At 42.9% G+C, this 23,424-nt stretch overlaps 1 protein-coding gene across 2 annotated transcripts; it reads right to left on the bottom strand.

Moving 5' to 3' along the window:
• Window positions 1-535: 535 nt before the first annotated feature.
• On the bottom strand, window positions 536-22,959 carry LOC117144296 (dopamine receptor 1). Of its 2 annotated transcripts, none has more exons than XM_033309401.1 (6): window positions 22,636-22,959; window positions 13,552-13,657; window positions 13,096-13,275; window positions 9,647-9,776; window positions 2,798-3,043; window positions 536-1,076 (listed from the first exon to the last, which is right to left on the bottom strand). In XM_033309401.1, the coding sequence occupies exons 1-6, from the start codon at window positions 22,921-22,923 to the stop codon at window positions 536-538; spliced, it is 1,491 nt and encodes a 496-aa protein (XP_033165292.1). In that variant the 5' UTR covers window positions 22,924-22,959. The 2 variants fall into 2 exon arrangements, with proteins under 2 accessions (XP_033165292.1, XP_033165293.1); XM_033309402.1 differs by having other exon boundaries at window positions 13,597-13,657.
• Between the last annotated feature and the right edge of the window lie 465 nt (window positions 22,960-23,424).

Raw genomic sequence — 23,424 nt, 5'->3', positions numbered from 1 at the left:
ACTCCATAATAATCGCATTTGCATGGAGACAAACCGCCATGAATATCCAAACAGAAACTTAACTAGAAGCTCTCTTAGGTGCCGGGTTGAAGATCTTAGACCTAATCACGTTTCGGGTTGGGTTTCGATTTTGTTTTTCCGATTCTTATTCTTTTTGCTAGTGGGACTTACAGCTAGATACTAGTGCGATTAAGTATACGCATAGTTGATTGCTTAGTCTCGGGGACGCGCTGATAATACTTACAGGTTTCCATATCCACTGGATCAGTAGGGTAGAGGGCTGGGATTGCTTACGATTTAAACTGTGAGACATCGAGTTGGTTTTAGGAACCCATTTGCCGGCCTAGAGCAGCTCCGTCTCCATCTGCGCGGCCTCCACGGTCTCCACAATGGTGGCGGTGGCCGCCGTGACCGAATCTCATGGAACATACCGCGTGGTCAGCGCTCCATCGTCATCGTCGTCCAAGCGCAGACCGCCGCATCCGCAGGGCAGCCAGGTGGCTCCGCCGCCAGTGAGATTCAGACAGCCTTTTGGTCAAATCGCAGACACCTGCTCCAGTTCGGCGCTCGAGCGGCCCGAGTTCATCACCACCACATTCTTGGCGGCATAGTCCGTGATGAAGCGATCGCTGTTCCGCGGATGAATGTTGCCCACATCCTGGGCACAGCACCACGGATTACGCATGGTAAGGATGCGCTTGAAGGCGTCGCGGAACTCCTTGTTGAAGATCGAGTAGATGATCGGATTGAAGGCCGAGTTCGAGTAGCCCAGCCAGGTGAGGATCTTGAAGGTCTGTCCGCCGATGCAGGTCTTGCAGAAGGCGGCCGTGATGTTGACGCAGAAGAAGGGCACCCAGCAGATGAGGAACACGCCCATGATCACGCCTACCGTGACGGCCGCCTTGTGGTCGGATACGTGATACGGCGAACTGTGGGTGTGCAGGTTGCGCACCTTGAACTTCTTGGGCTGGTTCTTCGGGCGTCGGATGCTCTTGTACCGCTGCTTCTCGGCCACCTCACCTGGTCGAGTTACCGCCTTGATGGACTTCACGTGCTTCTGGGCATAGCAGTATAGCCTGGGAAGCATGCAAATAAAGGGAGAGTTAAAAAGTTATACAAAATCATTGCTAGTTCTTACAATAACTCCATTCACCTAATATATACAATTAAATTAAATCATTTGGCTAAGAAACAATGAAATATGCCAAGTCATTTTGTACAAAGGGAAATGTAAAATCAGTGTCATCGAAAAGTTTCGTAATGACAGCACAACATTACACTTTAATGTTTATTGATGTTTCTTGCGAAAGCATGATATTATCAATTATTTACCACCTAATGAATGACTGCTCTGGATTGTTGCCACGACACGATTTCTGCTTATTTTGCCACTGGTTACGGACTATGTAGTTACTGGTTACTGCTGGTAATTGATATGATAATTATTCACTTGGGCCGCTTGGCATGTCAATTAAATGGATGCCGACAACAATGGCTCTGTCCACATCAATAACCAAAGGAAACACATTGCGTATACGCAATGTCTGACTATCATATCCAATCTTCCACTTGAGTCGCTCTCTAAGCTGTTTCGCGCCAACTCCACTTTCTCATATACCGCATACACAAATAAACAAGCATATGTGCCTGGTTCCTGTGAGTGTTTACTCGTTGGTCGCATAAAAAGGATAACAGGACAAGAGCAGGCCATGTCAGGGGCACAAATTATGACGATAAAAGTATATTTATTCTGCAATTTAACCGAAATTTGATAGAAAATTCCAATGCCAACCAACAGGGGATCCATTTGACGAGAGGATACAGGGATTTGGGATGCGGGAGACAAGGTCCTGGCCAATGGCTGCAAATCTCGTTAAGCTAAAATGGCAACGTGCCGCTGGCCGAAACGTTGATGAGCAGCTATCGCTATACCGTTGATGTGGTGTGAGTGTGTCCTTGCATAGTCCTTTCGCACACGCCCCAGTCTTTTGCCAGCTCCTGGGGATTACTTAGACGGACACTAATGCGTGCGCTTATTTGTTCAACCCAAAACCCCTTGCCCACAATCAGTTTCCGCCTCCCCAGTTCGCTCTCGTGCCTGGAGGCCATCAGGGGCGCAGGTCCTTGCGGCATTTTTCTGATATATTCAGCAGTGCGATAGCAGCCAACTTCGTCAGTTTTTACAACATTTTATTATTTACTTTTTACTACTTCTGCCACGACTTCCTTTTTGCTCTGCTGGCCACTTTTATTTGCCCTCGCAGAGGGTATTCAACGTAATATATATATCAGGTTCTAAAACAAATAGTTGTCTACGTTTATATAAGAATTCTACTACCAAAATAACAATAATATTCACTAATAATATTTTTTTATCCTAACGAAGTGGTCTCAGAAAACTTGTATAAGGTTGTTTATAGAGATTGTTCATGCTTACAAAATGTGCAAAAAAGGCTATTGTTTTATCAAAAGAGTATATAAACTTGGTTTGGAATAAGAAGGCATGCATTCATGTCCCAACTTTTATTTTTTGCTCATAAAAATATTTGAGTTCTCGCTTTGTTTTCATTTGGAGAGAGATTTTGGCAAAACTTTTGTGTGCCTGCGGAAGTTTCTGTGTTGTTCTGCGAAAGCCCAGGGCTATTTGTATCTACATAATTGCAGCTGAAGGCGTCTGGAAATATCTTACTTTATGCATTTCATGTTTTATGCACGCACAGCGAAACGGACAACTTTTGCCGCAATCTGGCCAGCGGAACCGGCCATTTCAGGGGGTTATTGTGCCTTTTTGACTTACCGACAGTAGATGCCAATCATGACCACGCAGGGGAAGTAGAAACTGATACAGCTGGACACGACGGCGTAGGTGGGCGTGAGGTCCAGGGCGCATGTTGGATACTTTTTGCCATTGTCCTCGAAAATCAGCGGCTGGTCGGGCCGATGGATGCCCAGTGAGATGGGCACAAAGGAGACGAACGCGGCCAGCAGCCAAATGGCGGCGATGGTGATGACAGCCACGCGTCGTGTCACCCAGCGGCCGTATCTGCAAGAGAGGAGCAAAGGGTTGCATCAATTTGCGGCAAAGGAAGCGGAAATACACGCGCCATGCCTGCCTCCGCATCTTCCAGCCTTATTCCCATCCCCACTTCCTGCTCGCTGATATGTTCCCAAACTGCTCCTGGCGTATCCCTTTTAGTCCTTTTGCCCTTGTGGTAACAGCGGCAAAGGGTAAACATACACCGCCACCAGACACACTCGGGAAAAGTTTTGCTTAAAGTTCGACGATTTAAAGCTCGTGCTTAATTAATCGAAAAGTTTCTCTACTAAGCCCCATTTCATACAATACTGTTTGCAAATTGAAAGCCGCTGCGTAAAAGTAACTCTATTACGAAGTAAATGTTTGCCTAAAAAAACCGCTGTTATGCAAATTTAAAAAATGGATTAAAAGATAATAGTTGGTATAAAACATTACCTAAAAAGATTTTATGTAATGCTAGAATTTCAGTTCAAGAACTTGTTTATACAGTTACATAAATATATGAAATGGTTAATTACTATATAAATTATAGCAGGGAACTCTAATGGTTTTATAGTTAAAATCTAAACAACTCATTTAATGTTTTCATAGTTCAGCCCTCTCTAAAATTGGTTAAGTGTACGTAAGCTGGAGCAACACGTTGGATATGCGGAATTAGGGGCGCGGACAACAAGAGCATGGACCACGTAGCGATGCCCTGATTGTGGCTTTGCATGTCCATGGCAATCCCTCAGTGCCCAGCGGCCATTAGGCAACAACATTTTCGGGTGTGCGCGACAAGTGTTTGGCCGGCCCACCAGAAAGTGGGATTCCCAGGCTTGAACTGGGATTCAGGGATCAAGGATACCGGATCAGGTGCTCAGGGTCAGTCCGCATGTCATTAATTACTCGCCTTGGTCGGGGGCGACAAATCGGCCGAAAACCCAAAGACAAGCCGCACACGAATTGCGGCGAGTGGCATATGCAAATCATCCTCGATGCCTGACTGTTTCAAGCACTTCGATTTTGCTTTTACAGCAGGAAATGAGCAGTCTGCAGTGAACGCAAAAACCAAAACCCGAAAACCCAATCCCCCAGCCAAAAATTCACAAGGCAAAGGAGTGGTGTGGGTTTCGGATCCCCGCTTCTGTTGCCATATGCCGCATCGTTTTGGCTTGTGCAGGAAATCAAACAGAATAATTCGATTTCAATACAAGGACGCACTTACACACACACACACTCATGCTCAAGGATGATGACGGAGCGGAAACGGAAGTTTATGTAATTGTATTCACATACAAATTCAATTTCGTTTTCGGCACGAAAATTGATTTCCATGTGACGAAAGCCCGCAGCTTGAGTTCCCGCACCGCAGATCCACTCACCTGTAAACAGTCGTGGTGAAAATAATAGGTTCAACTATTATTTACCTAACTAAGGTAAATTATAAATATAAAGAATAATCCTGATGAATGATCCTGCTACTTATATCTACAAAACAAAAATTTCCATTTGGGTTAAATATCATTTAAAAACTTCCCTAAATATAATTGAATTTTAAACATAAATATTTCTAAATATTTCTTTACAAATATATTTATAGATTCGTGGATTTATGTCACCTGAGCAGCATAGCTGCCCAGCTTACCCTCTTTTCCCCAGCCCGGCGTTCTTCCTTTTAGCTGCACTAATTCAGTGTCTTTGAGTGGCTAAGGTATACGCTTTGATATATGCACATAAACCTGCAGCCATTAGGTGACACACGATTTGCTCTGGCCTTGTGTTGGTAAGTGTAGGAGCCAATCAGCCATCGATGGGCCAGGCTAATTGAAATCGTGTGTGAGAGTGTTCCAGGCTGAATATTTGTATGTGTGGGTATGGCAGTGGGTGTGGATGAGGATGAGGATGTGGGTGGGTGCCAGGAGCAGGCCGCTCCAGGCGAAGGACATTTGCATTTTACGCTCGCATCGAAGCTGCCGGCTTGACTGGCTGCGTGGCATGCGGTGGCTTTTGTGTTTGTCCCACATGCACTCAAGAAATTACCGCAAGGCACGCACGACGATCCTTCCGCAAGGATCCTCTCCACCCTCCGCTTTTTGTGCCGTCATTTGCATAGTTCGAGTCGCTCCCACTCTTCGTTTTTGACCTCCTGCCATGCCAGCTTTTTTTTTTTGTTTTGGCATCGGAAATTTGATGGCTCTTTATGAGCGTTTTTGTAACTGTCATTGCTAGCACGTCCTCATCGCACTGTGGGTCGAAAGGTTGAGAAAGTGGCTAGATTTTTTTACTTCGGGTATAAAAAATAAATATACTCAATGCAAGACGTTCAAAATGTAAGCGAAGATTTAAAAATAATTAATTGTCTAGAGAGTCATATTAAACAATATAAGTATTCTACCTGAGTTACTATCATAAATCAGAGCCAAATTATTTTGCCCATTACTAGTTTGCCAACGCTTTAACCACATTGTACCATTTCTAAGGAATAACTAGTAACACATCTTCTCATTGAGTTTAAGGAAATTCGAAGGGCTACCCTTACAGAATAAAATGAACCTCTGCTTGTTGTACATCATTGATTTATCAACCCCCACCATCAATTTTCAATCTTCTACAATAAAAGCGCCCTAGGAGTCCCCAATGATTTCTCAATTTTTTTTTTATGTTGGTTCCAACCCCATAGTTCGGTATTACATTTCCTCAACCACGACCAGAACAAGTGAAAAAACACAATTACAAAAAGTTCCCAGGTGCGTCATGGTTGCTGGAACAGGTTTTTCAGTGTGCTTTTAAGTGTTGTACCTTCGGTTGTTGGACAAAAAAAGAACCCCTTATACCATTCAAAACTCCTCCTACCGAACCGAATCCCCCCTTGAAAGCTCCTCCTTGCCTGCGGCAAGGTTTCATTGTTCTTTCAGTTTTTATTGCAGTTTAAAATGAATTTCACATATGCGCCTGACAGTTACGATGATGACAGGCGCCAAAGTCAACGGCAGTGCCAACAAAAAGCCGGCCAAAATACGAAAAGAGGCGAAACGGCAGAGGCATCAACTTGTCATATAAAATAAGAAAATTTCTCATTTACGTTATATTTGGGTTGCCGCTTCATCTTCACTTTGTCTGTTCTCTACTAATTAAATTTGCACGCGCTTTTTATCCAAATTGTTTTTGCCAATTTCCCGGCTCGGAAAATCCAGTCGCGCGCAATTAAATTAAACGCCTGCAATTATTCTAAAACGCTAAGAAAACACGCTGAATCAGCGATTTCTTCTGTCTTCTTCCGTCGAGCGACAGGTCCTAGATGAATGGTCCTTTCTTGGGTGTTGGATGATGGAGCTGGTTGCTTGCCAAGGGGCTGGTGGCTCTCCACTCCTAATGAGACGCCTACGCGTGAACTTTGCCCCTTGTTGAGCGGTGCAAAAAGAAATGCGCTGCTGCCTCCACTTTGACATGCAAATAAATCAGATTTACATAAAGAGGGAGATCTAGAGTTGGAGTTGGACCCGGCATAGCCATAGATATATATGTATAGGCTAGGCACATCGCAAGGAACCCAGTTACCATTTCTCACAAGACACAAAAGCTGGCAACTGTGCGCTGCGCTGAGTTTTCCGTGCAATTTTCCCTGCCCTCAGTTCAGCTCCTTGAGATTCAGATTCAGACTCAGGTTCACAAAGAGACTGGTGGGTATGAGCGATGTCTTGACATTTGAAGTGTAAAATGTCTCAGGCACCTGAATAGTCTAGGTGGCGGTGCAAACTGCTGATCCCGCCCATTTGCCCCAGGTGCGAATGGAAACGAGTCCAGGTGGCTAAACTCAATTTCCAGGCAATGGCCAGAGGGCTCAAGGTCTGAGGGGCTATGCAAATGTCATTAACCCAAGGGCTTGAATTAATATCGGACAGCATTAGGCGGCGTAAGTCAGCGATTGAAGGGCACCATTTAGATTGCAGAACACATTTATCAGTGAGTCTGTGTAAATGGTAATTGAATTTGGTTGGACTTTAAAATGTATCAGTGAAATTCATTCATTAAATTACTTAAGGAAAACGGATGATGGCGACAATTAGTTGAGCACTATTTGATTTACAGCTATTCTTAATATCATGATTTTATTCAATAAATATTTGCATAAAATTAAGAGTGTTCGACTTTTTGCTTGACTATTTGCAGCTGCTTGATTTTGCAATGTTAGCAAATCCCAATACATCAAGATCAATCGAGCGTTCTGTGTTGTTCATCCTTCATCAACCATCCGATGTCGAGCATGAAGTTTTCTCCTCCTGTGAAAAATCTATCTGCTCGCCGTGCTTAATTTCACTTTCAATTCCATCTATCTATCTGCATTTCCCTACCCGCTCGCCCAAAGGACAAACGGAATTCAGAATCAGGAAAAATATTCCATGAAAACTGTCATTTGCTAGACTAACCCCACCAAAATCCATCCCACTCGGCTCCCCCGTGCCCGTGCTCATTTAAATCCTTTTGCCGTGCCATACAAAATTTGCAATCTGAATTTTCAGGTCGCCTCGACATCAACTTGCCACATCAATGAAGCGTTATATGCTCGCCAACTCGTTACGTGAACTCGGCTACACAAAAGATGCACAGATAGATGGGAAAGCTGGGTGGAAAATTCAGAAGGTGGGGCCAGCGGATGCCCCACACCCACCCACACAAATGTCGTGTCGTTTTCCATAAGCGAATAAGCTTACCCCAGGTGGCAAGCAGAACAGCAAGAGCAACAGCTAGAGGAAGAGCTACAGCCAACAGGGCGGTGTGGAAAATATATTTTTCTACTTTTGGCTTTTGGCTGAAAATAGCATCAAAGGATTTATTATGGTTCTTTCATGACATGGCGCTTGGGTTAGGGCTGGCAACTGTCTCGATTTGCCATAGTTGCACCCTGTTGTCCGTTTTTCCCTGCCCAACAATACCCTTTTCCCCAATAGGGATCCATTCTGCAATCATTTCGTCGGGACTCCAGCTCTAAGCCAACTCCCCGTTTTGCGACGGTCAGCGACTTGACCAACGTCATTTTTAACACAACTCCTATGCACTGACAAAAATAATGGTATTTAAAATATAATATATAATACCATATAAAATAGCAACTTTTTAGGCTCTGATATTGCGATTGCTATTCGCATTTCAATATTTCGATAAAACTTAAGCTCTAGTAAATTTTTCGCAGTGAACACGTGAAAAAATAAAATATAATAACGTGCAGACAATGGTTTGCCCACTCAAAAAGCCAAATATGAAGGAATTCAGTTGTGGCTGCTGACACATAATAAATTTGTGCGTTTGTTCTTGGCCAAAAATGTAATATTCGTATGCCAAAAAACATTTGTAGGATTGCACTTCTGGAGACCGAGGCATTGTTGAAAATTTAATTAACACACAATTGTTGTGGTCCAGCCGGAAAAAGGTGCGGGGAGTGGGTGTTGAGGGGTTGGGGGATGGCTTGATAAACTAGTTTCAAGTTTACCGAGCTGACTTTCGACTGACTGCTTTTGTGAGAATTGCTCGCCACTGGAAATCAATTTCAACTGCTGACTACAAAGCAGACTAACATGGCTGACTGGCACCGTTTTAGGCCACGACGACAGCAGGACAAGCTCATTGTCATTGTCGCAGTCGAGGGAGCGTACAGATACCCACATCCACCCCCCACAGGACACCCAGTACACACACAGACCCACATAGAGCGTACACAAGGACACACAGCACCTGAGGCAGCAGAATTTGATTGTCTCTGGAGCTTCCTGCCGGGATAGCGCAGCTGGAGCAACGTGCCGGATATACAAGGTAGATTGAACTGCGATAATGGAGCATTTGGACAGCCTTCGGCGCGCTGACAGATGAAGTCATCTGCAGAGGGTGTGAAAAAGCGATATCTAAGACAGCTGGTCAAAGGTTAAAATACTTGTAAGTATATCATATTGTTATCTTGAACACTTTTAAAAACTAAAAGCCCGCCACAATATACACATAAATATATTAATTTCATAATTTTAGTTTGGTTTGCTCCTAGAATTCATATTCCTTTTCAGGCCAATAGTTCTCACCACTTTATACAACAACATTATTGGTGCGCGACCCCCACAATCTGAATAGAGCCACCCAAAATGCCACTTCACCACTTTCACCAGTTGGTAATGACACTTCCTTTGTTACTCTTCGTTGGTCTGACCCAGAGACCCAATGAGCATGACTTGGCTGAACTTTGTTGGCTACCACAAAACCACAGCCGAAACGCTGATCCAAAAGTGCTTAGCCAACAACTTGAAGATGAAGTCTTCGGAGAAGTGCAAAAACTCTCGTAATGCGCCATAAATCTGTTACTAATGAAACAATTATGAGCGTCGATTAATGAGCCCCTTTTGCCGTAAAGAACTCGAGTCCTCGAAATGAGAAGGACTCGCAGCAGTAGAGCAAAAACGTGACAGGCATGACAACGCGACGTATGAGTAACGTGCATACAAAGCACCTGCAATGGCCTGACATTAATGAATCGATTCGAGGACGAAGCTCCGCAGTCACATCGTCGTCAAGCTCCGACAGCCCGGACAATTAGTTATGGATTGGATATTTTATGTTTTTGACACAATCCTGACAATCACTCACCTGAGCGGATCCTTGATGTGAATGTAGCGGTCCATCGAGATGGCGCACAGGTTCAGAATTGACGCCGTCGAGCACATGACATCAAAGGCCACCCAAGTATCACAAAATTGCGCTCCAAAGATCCAATATCCTGCAAGGAAAAAAAGTGGAGAAGCGTGTTGAACGAGTGTTTGATTGCTTGTTTAAAATGCTTAATAAGTACTTTCTGTCTGGACGTGGCGGAAATTGCCATGTTGCGGCCGGACGGGGACAAAAAGTTGTTTCATTTGCACGGCGGTGGAAACAAATGCAGGCGGGAAAAGCGGAAAAGCAACAGAAAGTGCAAAGGCAACCAGTGTCGCCATGTTCTTGTTTTATTTATTCACGACGTAAATTGAGTTTAAATGATTTCATAAATTCATTTCCGTTTCCTGTGCTTCCCTTTTCCGCACACATACACATACACAAGCACTCACACACACTCACGAGAGTCTCATTTTTGGGCCGTTCGCTATTTAAAATTCATTTCGCCCCGGCCAAAAGTGAAAACAAATAATTTATTTTTTCGGGCGCTTGCCAATTTCATAAGTGCGTTGCAATTACGTCCTACTCGATTGATGTTCCGTGCGTGACCAGAAACGGATGTCCTTTGAGTCCTGGAAAAGTGGTGCGCGGTATGGTGAAAAACATCACCGCTGTACACATAAATTCAATAACAGATTTGCCGCATAAAAAGGGTATTTATTCGTGCTGTGGCATTCAACTCATGATTTGGGTCGATAAGAATATGCATATCATGCTCGCTACAGCTTTCATGCCAGTTAATCAAGCGTGCGGCAGGATAGGGCTCTTAAATGCCACAGGAAGTGCCGACGCAACTGGTCAAAGCAAAGCGACCCAGCTCAGCCTTCATTCATCGGGATATCAAAAGACAAGGCTATCAGAATATCAAAGTTGGCCAAGCCAGTCAGCAGAAATGACTTTCGGTGGGTAACGCTTAATTGAGTGATTTCAATTGGGGTAATTATGGGGAAGTCCACTGCAATGCACCAAGTATCCTTCCAAAAAAATGTCATAATGTCAATATAAGCCATATACCATTTTGGTAAGGTTCATTTGAAACCGTTGATCTCTTTAAAATCTTATTCTTTTAAGAGCTTTGTTCCAGGATTTGATTACACTTTGAAAATACCACATTTGCACTCCAGACTCCTGAGCCTTGAAGTGATTCATATTCCAACTTCCCTTGTCGTCAAATTGAGCAAGCTTCAGCATTTCCAAAATGCCCATGGCATCGAAAAAAAGCCTATATTAGGTGGGAAAATACTGGCAGTGCGGAGAAGAGTAGAAGCTTGTACTCAAGCTAGCAAATAATTTATGCCGCTTTCAATATATGTACATACACATACATACGCATATGAATGGCTCTTGGCCAAAAAGTATTCCGTATGCTATATGTTTTTCCGATTCCTCGGGCTGGCAGCATCTGTTGGATTTCGCCGGGTCTGTTGTTGTTTGAATTTGTCCAATTGCGTACCATGTTTATTTGCTGATTTGCCTGTCTTCGAGCGTGCTAAATGTTGCCTTGGCGAAAATAATTTGCCTCCATGTGTGTCACCTTGTGAGTGTGTGGGTGTGTGTTTGCATAAGTGTGGGTGTCGCAGGACCCCAGGCATCTGTTTGTCTTGAGCAGCTGAGCGTTTTTATTTATTTTTTCACACTCTCGCTTACGCGGCACTCGTCTCCTCAGAGTGCCAAAGTCGTTTATTATTTTCACACACCCGCGAGGGTAAGTTGCGAGGGTGGTTGCAGTGGCGCCTGAGGGCAGTTTCTCGAGGGGGCTTAAGAAATTGAAGAATTTTTGGGCCACTTTTAAGAAAATTTTGAAACTGCTAAAAATAATTTTTAAAGTAATATTTCTAATATTTAAGAGTTTCGTCACCGCCATTTAAAATTTTTAGGTAGACTTTTATGCAGTTTGCCCATATTTTGAATATCCTGCAGCCTAAAGACCCCTTTTATCAACCACAATTTGGCAATTCTGACACATGTCACCTCAACTCATCCCCCATTTTTTTTCCAACTTCACATCACCGCATCGCTTTGGATTCCGCTCACATTTTCAGACTCATATGACAAGCTCGCAGTTTTCTTCTTTTGTTTGCTGTTTATGATTTTCCACTTTTTTGCCGCGTGTGCCAGCGAACCTTATACATTGATGTCAGCTGCATGTTTCCTGAACCGGAACACGTTGTTAGCCCGGCTCCTCGAACCCCCAATTACCCATGTGCCAGCTGAAAAGTTTTGCACGGCTCTCGCCTAATTTTCCTCTTATTTACTTAGCCAATTTTGGCCCGACAAGTTCCCATCTCGAGTTTCGCATCTCCGCTGCCGCTCGAATTAATAAAATGCACCCATAGACGGCACTCAAATTGGTTTGGGTATGAAACTGGGGCACATACATATGTACATATATAGGGGCATTTCATATTCCAGACTTGCAACTAGGCGAAACTTTGTCAGCCTCAATGGCGGGAAATGTATCGGAATGGAGAAGTATCCCCCGGCAGGATAGCTCAAGGAATGACTGCCATGGCTGCACTCGGGAATGGCTAATGGAAAATAATCAGAATGTGTGGTTGCACTCGGCATCTGCATGTTAGCCATGGCACCAGATGTACAACTGGTTTGAAATGAAATTCCTGTTTGGCTGACTCCAACCATTCGTCCAACGATAAGGTGTCGAGGGTCAGTGGTAGAGTTTGAATAAATAGATTTAATGAAATTGTAATAGTAACACTAACGAAAATCTACTGACTTAAAGCAACATTTTAAAAGCCTTGAAAACTGGTCACTACTCAAAATTAAAATATTTACTTCGGTTATCAAGTTTTTTTTGAACATAAAAGGTTACTCCAATATGCGTACTTTAATTGAAACACTTAAGCTGTACTTTTGAACGTCTCTTTCTTAGATATTTCAAAGGATTTCAAATGAAACATGGCTTATTGGAGCTTGCAGTCCGACATAAGCCAAGTGCTTATTTGCTTAAAAATGCAAAGGCAGCCCTCGTTTTTAGTATATGGCATAGGAGCAAAGGAGGAAATCTTGTGCAATCACAATGGACGCTCGGTCGGGAAAGTCGGAAAAGTCGGGGGAACTCGTGCGTCGACTTGTGCAGCTGACACTTTAAAAGGCATTGACAAAGCCACATAAAATCCGGCTTTAAGCGCTGCCAGGCATGTCAAATGGGCTCGAGTGGTGCGCGGATGGTTGAGTGGAGCAGCAACACCCTCGTCGGCGCCCATATACCCATATTCGCATATTTCCATTTTTTATTTTCGTTAGCACTGGAACCGCCTGCAGCATTTTGCATAAATTTCATTGCTGGGCTAACGCGAATTTCAATTGCAATATTCCATTACGCTGACTGAGAAGCTACCGCATGGCATTAGGGATACGCTACTCACCCAGCAAATCGTTGACACCGGCGAAGGTCATCACCAGCGAGGCCACAAAGAGATCCGCAATCGCTAACGAGGCCAGGAACAGATTGCCGATCCGGCGCAGGCTGCGCTCCGTGTAGATGGCCAGGCACACCAGGATGTTTCCGGCCACCGAAAGGAATATCAGCACCGATAGGAAGATGCCTGCGGCGAGTCCAAGTCAAATATCACACCCATAATCGTTGCTCAGGCGAACTATATGATACGGCATACTTATGTGGGCGGGTGAACATCGAGGGATGGGTGTGTGTGAGGGGGTGTGCGTGTGCGTAATATTTGTGTTTGTGTCACATGCAACATGCAATTTTACAGATAATTGTCGTGTCCGTGTCCGTGAGAGCGGTGAAAGTGGTCGAGTGTTGGTTGGGTAGTGCAGATGGTGGGTGGCTCTTCCTGTACATTCAACGACATTTACTTTACCAACAACTACAATTGACACAAGTGACAGCGGCTCCGGTTCCTCACCAACTATTGTATCCATTTCAGACGCATTTGTCCAGCTGCTCTCATTGTAGAACGATGTCAACTGCAATGGTACGAGTTTCGAATGGGTTGTTAAATGGTGGAAAATATGTTGCTCGAGCTTAATATCGTAAAGTGTGGCTTACAATTGAGTTTTTATTTGTTGGCGGTTTCAATACTTAAAGAACTTTCTTTAATATTCCATAATTAACTAAAAAACTATTTATATTAATCACTGGTTAACTAGCTGAATTGCTGCTTTCCCACATGTCTTTGTTCTCCTCTCACAAACTAATTAAATTTGTGAAATATTTTTCGAGTTTAATTAGCTGGCATCTGCTTTAGTTTTCCCTGAACTTTGCCCCATTCATTTTCCTTCGCCTTTGTCATCCTGGCTGTTTGTGGCACGCACGTCTTGGCCATACAAAAAACTATCAATCATTTGTGGCATCTGTGGCAGGACCGCAAGCGGCAATCCTCTTCAAGAAGCCCACCAAGCGGCATGGCATTATTCATAATTAAAATTGACAAAATTTCGAGAAAATTGCCAGGGCTGTAATGAAATTAATTGGTTTCACTAAGCGCCTTCCCAGCCCACCACATTACGCCCAAAAAATATATACTCAACTTTGAGTTGGAATTTGTCTTGTGGTTTCTTTTGCTTTTGGGCAACCAGACATGTTGGCATTCTTGCGGTTGCCTTTGCCTTTGGTTGGCTCCAACTATTTACACGATTGAACAATTGAGTTCTGTAAATTACCAATTTTTTATTAATTAATACGAAAAGGTACATCACGGCGATCCCAGTGCAATTACTCTGGCAGAAGGAAAGGATTCGCAGAATTCAAAGGATACGAAGTGCCTGCAGCTTGGTATCCTTTGCGCGATATTGCCACGGGAATAAATAACCATAAAGAAGGCCATAATAAAATGCTCAAAAGCAGACCCGAAACCGCTGACAAATGCAATTAATTAATTCAAACATAAAACTGCCGACGCCATATAAATATTTTCCCCGTTGGTATTCAGACTTTTGCAGCTTGGACCTGGAACTTTTTGTTTAATTAAATTTGTTCTTGCCACACGTGTGTGTGTGAGTGTTGTGCGTATGCTGCTTAATAACTTTAAAATTGTTAATTGTTTGAAATGGAAACTTTAGTTTAATCGGCTCAAATGTGGTCGTAGAATGCCGCAAATATAGCATATTTACAGGCTAAGCAACGGGACGTATGCGCAATATCATGTATATCCATTATACAAAAGTTAATTTATTCATGCTTAGATTAAGGTTACCATAGGCACTTCGAACATAACTCAAATTGCGTAAATATTTAACCGAACCAATGAAACAAGCGCTCCAGGCGGCAATATAAATGCACTGAAGTGCGATTACTTATTCATAAACTATATTGATTCGCCAGCTATATGTGTTAGTGTAGAGCGCTTAAGTACACAAGGATAGGGTTACCAAAGGGATTGCCACGTGAAATGCACCATAAGTGAACAGTAAACAAAGTTAATTGATGCTTAACATCACGAGCGAATTGCTCCGGACAATAAAAAACACTTAAGATTATAAAACTTACACGAAATGCCATCTCATGTCAAGTGAATTTTCATTAAACTCACCATCAGCTGCTGCCCAGATTCAGTAATGCAGACGAACATTACACTGATGTTGATGTTTATGTTCATGTCGCTGATTCTTTGGCGGCAGAGGCATCATTAAAAAGCAGTTAACAGTCCGGAAGTGGAAGCGTGACTCTGCGATATCCACCACCGGAGATGGCCAGGACCATAAAAAATGCCGGTTTCCACTTAGTTTAAGGTAGAGTTTGCCAACATCTTTCATTTAAAAATTGAAAGTGGCCCAATGAAATTGTATTGAAATTGTATAAAAAACAGATCTGCTGTCTTTTCCATATTCTCAATGTATATAAACAAAAAACACACGAAACCGAAAAATTCATGCAACATTTTCATCCAGTAATTTGATTTTTGTATATTTCGTATGCTTTTCGAGAATGTGATTTTCATATTGAGAGCATTTTAATTAAGCAAAGCCTATTGTTCCTTGTAACATTCTGACTTTTAAGGGATTTTGAAGACTGTTTCCACAATTTAGAAAAGTTACTTAAAGCACCTTCCATTTAAGTCCCATTGTTCCATTCTAAGAGCTATAAGCTTTAATTTAGATGCTTTCACCGAGCAGTGGGCAAAGTGAAAGCATAAACACAGCATCTGCCAAGTGTGGGCGAAAAGAAATTTAAACAGTTGGGGAATGGGAAAGGATAGGAAAACAGAAGGAACAACTGTGACACCAGTTACTGCATTTAATTGGCAATAAAAGTGGACAACAAATGCTCGTGGTCCGCGCTTCGTTCCCCGGAGGCTTCCATAAGTCAACAAGGACCTCTGCCTCCGCTCCGCTGTTTCCAGGAAGGAAAAAGGATATGGGTGGCGGGACGTGAGAAATACCAGGCCAGCTAGAGTCGCACTTGGGTGCTTTGGCTTTGTTTGCAGAGTTAAATGGCACAATGCGTTGATTAAACGTCAACACACATACACAGACCCACCCACACACACACGCACATACACGGAGAACACCTGGAGGCCGTACAATAATAAGGCACAAAACCTGTTGGCAGGACAACAAGGGAAAAGGTGGCATTTTTGCCAACCATCCGCCTGTCTGTTCTTTGTCTGGCCGTCTGGGTAGGCGGAAGTAGTGTGATTTACAAGTGGAAAAGGACGAGCCGACAGGCTGAATAATAAGCGAATGGTACCAAAGGACTCGCCGAGTATTCCACACTTTGCAGTGTCATTTGAGCACTTCCGCCTACGGCAACACGAGTTGCAAGGATAACAAACATCAGAGCCAGTGCCACATGACCCAGGGCACAGCATAGTTGTTAATTAAGTGCTCCGTACAATTACTAGACCGAAAACTCCTTAACAATGTTGAAGGACCTGGGGAAAACATAGCTGCTATGCCTCACTTTCCTGTTCAGTTCGACGAGCATTTCTGTACGTATAATGAGATTTTCCTGTCGAATATATAGAAAATTTGCAATTTACATTGAAAACAATTGTTGAAGAAAGTGAAAATGTAGTATATTTTAATAAGTGGTTAGTACTTATAGGGCAATATTTTTTAAATCCCTCCCTTTTTCGTTCAGTGCCATGATAAATTTTCAATTTCCCTGCACTTTGAACTTTGCAAGTCCACGGTTTTTGCGGCGCATTGAACCCCATTTGGTTGGGTTGCCAAAAGCCAGTAAATTCGCTGCTTCGTGCTGTTTAGCATATATTTAAATTCTTACAATAAACAAGAAATGCTGTGGGCGTCTCTTTGCAGGTCGCAGGAAGAAATCCTTACACAAAAGGATGGGAATCTCACGTAGAAGCGATAATTCTAGAGCCTAAACAGCTGATTTATGCGCCCAACAAATATTTGTTCTTTGCTTTCGCAAACTTTCTTCGAGAACTTTAAGTTTTGCTACAGCTAAACACACTTGCTGCCTCGTTATGCAATGTGAAAATGGTGGAGGTGATGGTGATGTGGCCAAGGAACACTCGAGCAGATGCTAACTGCAGTGACAATTGCGAGACTCGGATATCTCTCATCTGTTAGCCATTGTCTGGACTGTCAATGCCCGTCGAGGATTGCAAGGACCTCCGTGCAGCAAAGAAGTTGGGGAAGTTGCTACTGCAGACAGCTGTCAACAGGAATGCTGATGTGCGTAAGTCTTTGGGTTCTTTGTTGAAATTTCGGCTTAATTAAACGAAGCAGAAAGTAAAGAAAGGGGGGAAACTCTCGCCGACACATGTGTCTGGCTGTCAAAACTGTCGTAATTGAGGCCCTCAGCATCTATCTATGTATGCATGGCCATTAAATGCAAATGAGCGCCTGATGGCGCGGAAAAGTGTGTGACATTAAGTAGGGATTTTCCTCCTCCGGTTGAGCGCCTGCCAAGATGAGCAGCGTCCTCAATTATGAATGAACTAATTAGATTCCCCCGTCTGTCGATGATGGATAACAAGTTTATTCTCCCTCGAGCGGGGTTTTCACACTTGTACCAAGTGTTTGGCTGGCATTTTTCGGACGTGCTAAAGACACAACCTTTAACCACAAGGCAGACACCGGCACGCTCCTGTCGAACTTGCCGACGGATAAATAATTAAAATAACCCCAAGATGGACATGAAGCTGGTACACCACATCCCATTCTGCCCCCGGTTGTGGCAAGTTGTTATTAAAAATTCATTTTATTTGGGGCATGCGAAACGTCCTGGGAGAATACTCTAAGTTGATTGCTTTTTCGAGATCGTATACCCGTTAATTACCGCAGGACGATGAGCTGACCAGAGCTTGGAATTTCATATATAAATTTTAGTTTCAATTTTACTAATTTAAATAAACTTTTACGGCTCGAAACTTTCAAACATTAATCAAATTGCTTCTAGCAGGGAACCTCTTACGGATTTGCAATCAACATTTTTAATCTTGCCATTAATTTTCCACTAAAGTTTGCTTAATAGTCAAACTTTAGTGCTGTTTGCGAGACTCAAGTGCGCTATTTAATAGACTAAGAAATTTAGTCCACCCACCAAATACACTCAACAGCAATGATAATTACCAAAACCCGATTGTTGTGCTCCGATTGGACATTGTGTGTTCCTGGGCACTTGGAAGGTAAATCAAATGCTGCAGCATTGTTTGCCTTATCGCTGCTCTATTGCCTGCCAATTTTCGGAGGACCGGCGATTGTTTGTTTTGGCAGCTATTCAGCAGATTGCCATGTTGATTTGCCCGAGGCGTATTGTCAACTTCGGGATAATTAGCTGCAACAGGAGATGACGCCGCCGGGTGGTTGGTTGTTGATGTACAACGCAAGAAGGAGAACTCTAGGTAGGTTGCTCTTAAGCTGATTGTAAGTGCAGTATCTGCAGCTACCATCGCTCAACCTATCCAACTTAATCTTCGGCATGCAATTTCCATCCGCATCTCCTATTTCTGTAAGAGCATCGATTTTATACTTTTTCCATATCTTTTTCCTTTTGCGATCTCCCATCGAAGCGAAGTGAAAAACTTGGCAAGTGAACGATGTCAGTCAGTGGCGTTCAGTTGTGTGCTTAACTCAAACATCCCGTTAACTTGCACAAGTGTCGTCTGCACACAAACACCAATGCACACACACACACACACTCACACGTCACTGGAGTGTAAATACAGATACATCAATGCAACTGCACTTGTTTCAATTGAACGGAGAAAAAATGGCGACTAGAATGGCTGAGAGAGTACCATATCTCACGGATTTCTCTTAGCCAAGTGCCAAGTTCCCACACACTTGCACAGTGGTCTCAATGGCAGATGGCCTCATTTTATCCATCGCTATCGAAAAAATTCAATTACTCGTTCTTTTCTAAAGCAAGTACAGGCAAAGAAAACATTAAACTACTACTTTAAACTATTAAGTTGCAGAATAAAAAACTTTCCTCATTTATATTTTAAGCAAAAACAGCCCTTGCTAGTAGGAATATACTTTTGCAATTTCTTGCATATTTCGATAACTTTACTGGCTTATGGTTACAAATAGTTATTTTCAGTGCTTAAGAATATTCTTCCAGCTAGAAAACTCAGATTTCTCAGCAATAAAAATGTAGTCGATTATCTTGATTGTGTTTTGGCAATGGCTGGCAAACTTGAACACCCGGCGCGGATGATTGACATGACCCTAGGAATTTTATATGGTCGTGTCCCCATTAAATTGACTTGTCACGAGTAATCGTTCTGCACTTTTGTGTCATTGGCAAACCACTGATACCAGGGGCTCAACTCGAGGAGGAGAGCTCCATAAAAATGGCTGCAAAAGGGCAACATACAAATAAAAGGGACCCAAACACACACACACACACATGGACTAGCAGCAGCAAATATAAACTGGGTTTATGGTCAATCAGCAGCGAACCTTTTTGGGCTTACTGAATTCTGAATCCCACTGACTGCTCATCGTGAATCCTTAGCCCCATTCACCTGGCCCTAAAATGAAAGAGGTAAACGAAATGCAGACAACATAAAAATCACGAATAACTCGCTATTTTCATTTGCTTTTTCTTTTCCGAAACCCGCCAGCGAACACGGCAAAAAATGTAAGTCACTGTGGCAAAGAGTGGAGGGTGCAATTAAATGGGAACACCTAGACAAACACATTGTGGCTCTTGTGGCCAAGATTAATGTGGAATGGTCGTGATGGTGGCTTCCGAATCGGGATCGGGATGCACCTCCATGCGGTGGGGTACTGTGTGTGTCCCATGCGGTTTCCATATATGTTCCCTATACATATATATGCCGTGACCCTATTCTGGGGGAAATGCCAGCATTCAGCTCATTTATATTGCGGCTAGCCCCGTGATTATGGCAGCCAGCTGTCACACACATTTAATTAGGCGAAATTGGTGAAATTTATACACCACCACTCCTCAGACTCCTTGTTTTATGTGGCCATGATCTAATTGAAAATTACCAGAATAATGGAATATTTGTTAGAGATCCAAGTTCCGAATGCCTCAAACATCTATGTCAGAAGGAAATCATCTTAATTAAATCGAAGACAGTAAACAGACAACTGTAGTTTCTAACTTTAATACCTTGGCAACAAAGTTTCTAAGAAAACTTTAAATGTATACGACTTCCTTAATGCCTATGCAAAGCCATATAAAAATGTTATTTATAAAACAGCTTATGCTTTAAAAATTGCAATTAATATATATTTATAAATCAGGCAGAATCGTTGGGACGGTTACTTTTTATTGCAAAAATTATATTCATTATTTTTAGCTTAATAATATTATTTTGGTGTCGAATTCGGTCTAATACTACTCAAATTAACCACAAAAGAAAATGTTGCAATTAGGCTTTAGGCTACTTAAAAACAGGGTACAATTTTACTCCAATAAATTGTCGAGTTGACAAAAGCAAACAATTACAGTTATACCAAATAAGCTTAATTTCAATTGGCCAGCCTATCGATAGCAATCGGGCCACGCCCCCTCCCACTTGCTGCTCACTGATTTGGATAAATTGCCGGCGGAAATTTGCGCAAATTCCAGAGGCTCTGGTTCGATTCGGATATATATATATAAGAATATATTTGGGTTTGGATAACAAAGGAGGCGATTTGCTGAATAGAAAGCGCAATCCACATGGCAGCGGCAATAACAAATAAGTCTATTAATATTTTAGTATTATTGCTATGCAAAGCCTGCGAACAATGGCAAGCCAAAGTTTTTTCCTTGCGACTAGAAAATGCGGAATCCCATCCAAGAACGCGAAATCACAATGGATTAAAGGAGGTGAGGCGGCGGATGGGGATTGGGGACTTTTCATGAAAAGTACGAGCATAAGCCCGCTTTTTATGCATGCAGGCAAGATTCGTCGAGTGCAAATTAATAATTCAATTAGAATGCACAACGCGGCGTATGCGTGATGCATTATGCAAACGCCAGAGAAAAGAAAAGCGGGCGGAAAAACTACGCCCCAAAAGACAATTTTCTGCTGACAGATGATGGGCACAAATGTCAGTGTCAACCTGTGGTTAGCTCACATCAATTGAGACTGGTCTCAAGTTGTCTGGTCTATAAAAAACCAAGTGCACTCGGTATAAATGCATAATGTAAATGGAAAAATGCGAACTTTTCATCAGGCAATTAGCTTAAATTGACCCAGTTAGCGTTCGGTAAATCAGGGTAGTAAATACGCCCTCAACAGTTTGTAAATTAGTTGAAAATCTATTTGCGTGGAAAATGTGTGGCACATGAACATGATGACAACGTGATGCGGCGATAAATGTCCTTGCTACACCCAACTTACGTGATACTCATTATTTACATTCGATTGAAAGTTAAACGTGCGAACAGATGAGCACAACTTTGCCGTTCCACACAACAAGTATTTAGATCTATATCTATGTCATCCTCGTCTGCGTGCGTTGCCTCATATCCTTTACTGCTGCCACACCAAGCACGTAAATTGCTCGTTCTCCCAAAAAAAAGCAAAAAAAAAAAAAAATAATAGGAGGAGGAAAAATAAAATACACACGAGTGAAAAAAGGGATAAACTTTGGTTTTGGTATACATCCTTGGCGGGGTTCCTTTGAAAACCGGATTATGCATCGATGGAGGTGTGTACTCGCATCCTAGCAAAAGTTTCTCCATGTGCTGGCTGCTAATGAGGCTCACATTCATTTTCATTTACCAGCTGGTTGGCTAGAAGTGATATAAATTAAAAGGAATGCGAACGGAGCAAACTTTTGCTAACTGCCAACCTTTTGTTATAATTTAAACTTTGTATTAAATATTATAAACGCGTGTGGGATGTGTGTGATAATCGGGTGATAATCACCCATCCTTCCCTCATTTGATAACTTTTTGCACCCCTTTTCGTCTTGACAAATCATTAAGCAATTTGCGCGCGGATTGCGTATACGCCCCATAAACCACCGAACCACCCAGAAAACTCTACTACAATGTTCGGGAAATATGCCAGCGCGTAATAAAACTGAAAAGCGCATGAAGGCCAATATCCTACATCACCCGATCGGAGACAAAGACATTGTAAATTATAGTGGCGACGGATACCTGAAACTACACTGAAAATAAATTCGCGATATTTATATAGTCGCTGTAAATAACACCTTTTTTTTAACACCTATTATTTATTCCTATTATTCCACAAATATTTGATTCCTTGACCTGTAATTTTATGGTTATTGCAATATCCTTTTTTGTATAGGACATAACATTATGGATTGCAGGTTTTTAATAACCAAGCACGATTCTAATAAATCTATTGCTAAACTAATAATTTTTTCTCGTGTTCTGCGCATTTTACGAGCTGACATAAAGCCAAAGCTAAGGCCGCATCCAAAGCCAAAGCCCAATGAATGCCTCGTTGGCAGCCACATAAATACAATCGACCCACTCCGGGCCTCGTTTCCGCCCGTAGTCCCTGCCACTTCGGTCCTCCTCCGCAACTCACCGTTGTGCCATCGTAGCCATTTGTCAGCAGTTGGATGTCGATTTCAATGTCCAGGTCCACCTTGGCGGTCGTGAGCTGCAGCGGCAGATGATCGGCGTCCAGCAGCGTGGAATTTGTGGAGAATCCGGTGCTCCCACTGGTGTGATTCCCGCCGATGGTGGTGGCGCTACTGGTGTTGATGATGGTGGTGCTGCTGCTGATGGAACTGGTGGTGCTGGTTGCGACCGTGGCGGCCACTGAACCCACTCCTGCTGCGATTGCAGCAATCGCCCGCATTGCATTTGTCATTGGAACGAGGATGATTAGGAAACCAAATGGGTGTGGTGTGTAGGTGAATGAATGGTTGGTGGATGGTTGCTTCCTCTTTTCAGCGAAAGATTCTCAGTTGCTGGTACGGCAATAAATTGCCCGACTACGGCAATGCAGCATTCTGCTAATACACTTCTTCGATATTAAATGCGGCAATTTAAGCATGTTCATACGGACTGAGGAACTCGCTGGATTTCAGATTCATGCATCGCGGAAAACGCGACCCACAGTCATGTCCAGCCATTAATCAGGCGAAATTACAGCATTAAAGTCACTGCTTAAATGATTGATACATATGCCATATATATATGCATATATGCTTGTGGTAAGCACACACTTGACTGACACACACACTCGCACACACACACACACACACGTACGCCCGTCAAGAATTCTCGATCGGCACTCGGGATTATGTCCGATTATATTGGTTGGTTGGTGTTATCTGGCGCTATCTTTCCAGCTTGACACCGCTTGCCG

This window comes from Drosophila mauritiana, chromosome 3R (assembly GCF_004382145.1).
Source record: "Drosophila mauritiana strain mau12 chromosome 3R, ASM438214v1, whole genome shotgun sequence".
Classification (NCBI taxonomy): domain Eukaryota; kingdom Metazoa; phylum Arthropoda; class Insecta; order Diptera; family Drosophilidae; genus Drosophila; species Drosophila mauritiana.
The sequence above is the reverse complement of the archived record's forward strand: the minus strand, read 5'-3'. Positions and strand labels throughout refer to the sequence as shown.

Coding starts and splice junctions, on each gene's coding strand:
- LOC117144296 (XM_033309401.1), bottom strand. CDS start 22,923: ATGACAAATGCAATGCGGGCGATTGCTGCAATCGCAGCAGGAGTGGGT. Junction 9,777..13,095: donor CGGTGTCAACGATTTGCTGG/GTGAGTAGCGTA, acceptor TTTTCCTTGCAG/GATATTGGATCTTTGGAGCG. Junction 1,077..2,797: donor ATGATTGGCATCTACTGTCG/GTAAGTCAAAAA, acceptor CATGCTTCCCAG/GCTATACTGCTATGCCCAGA.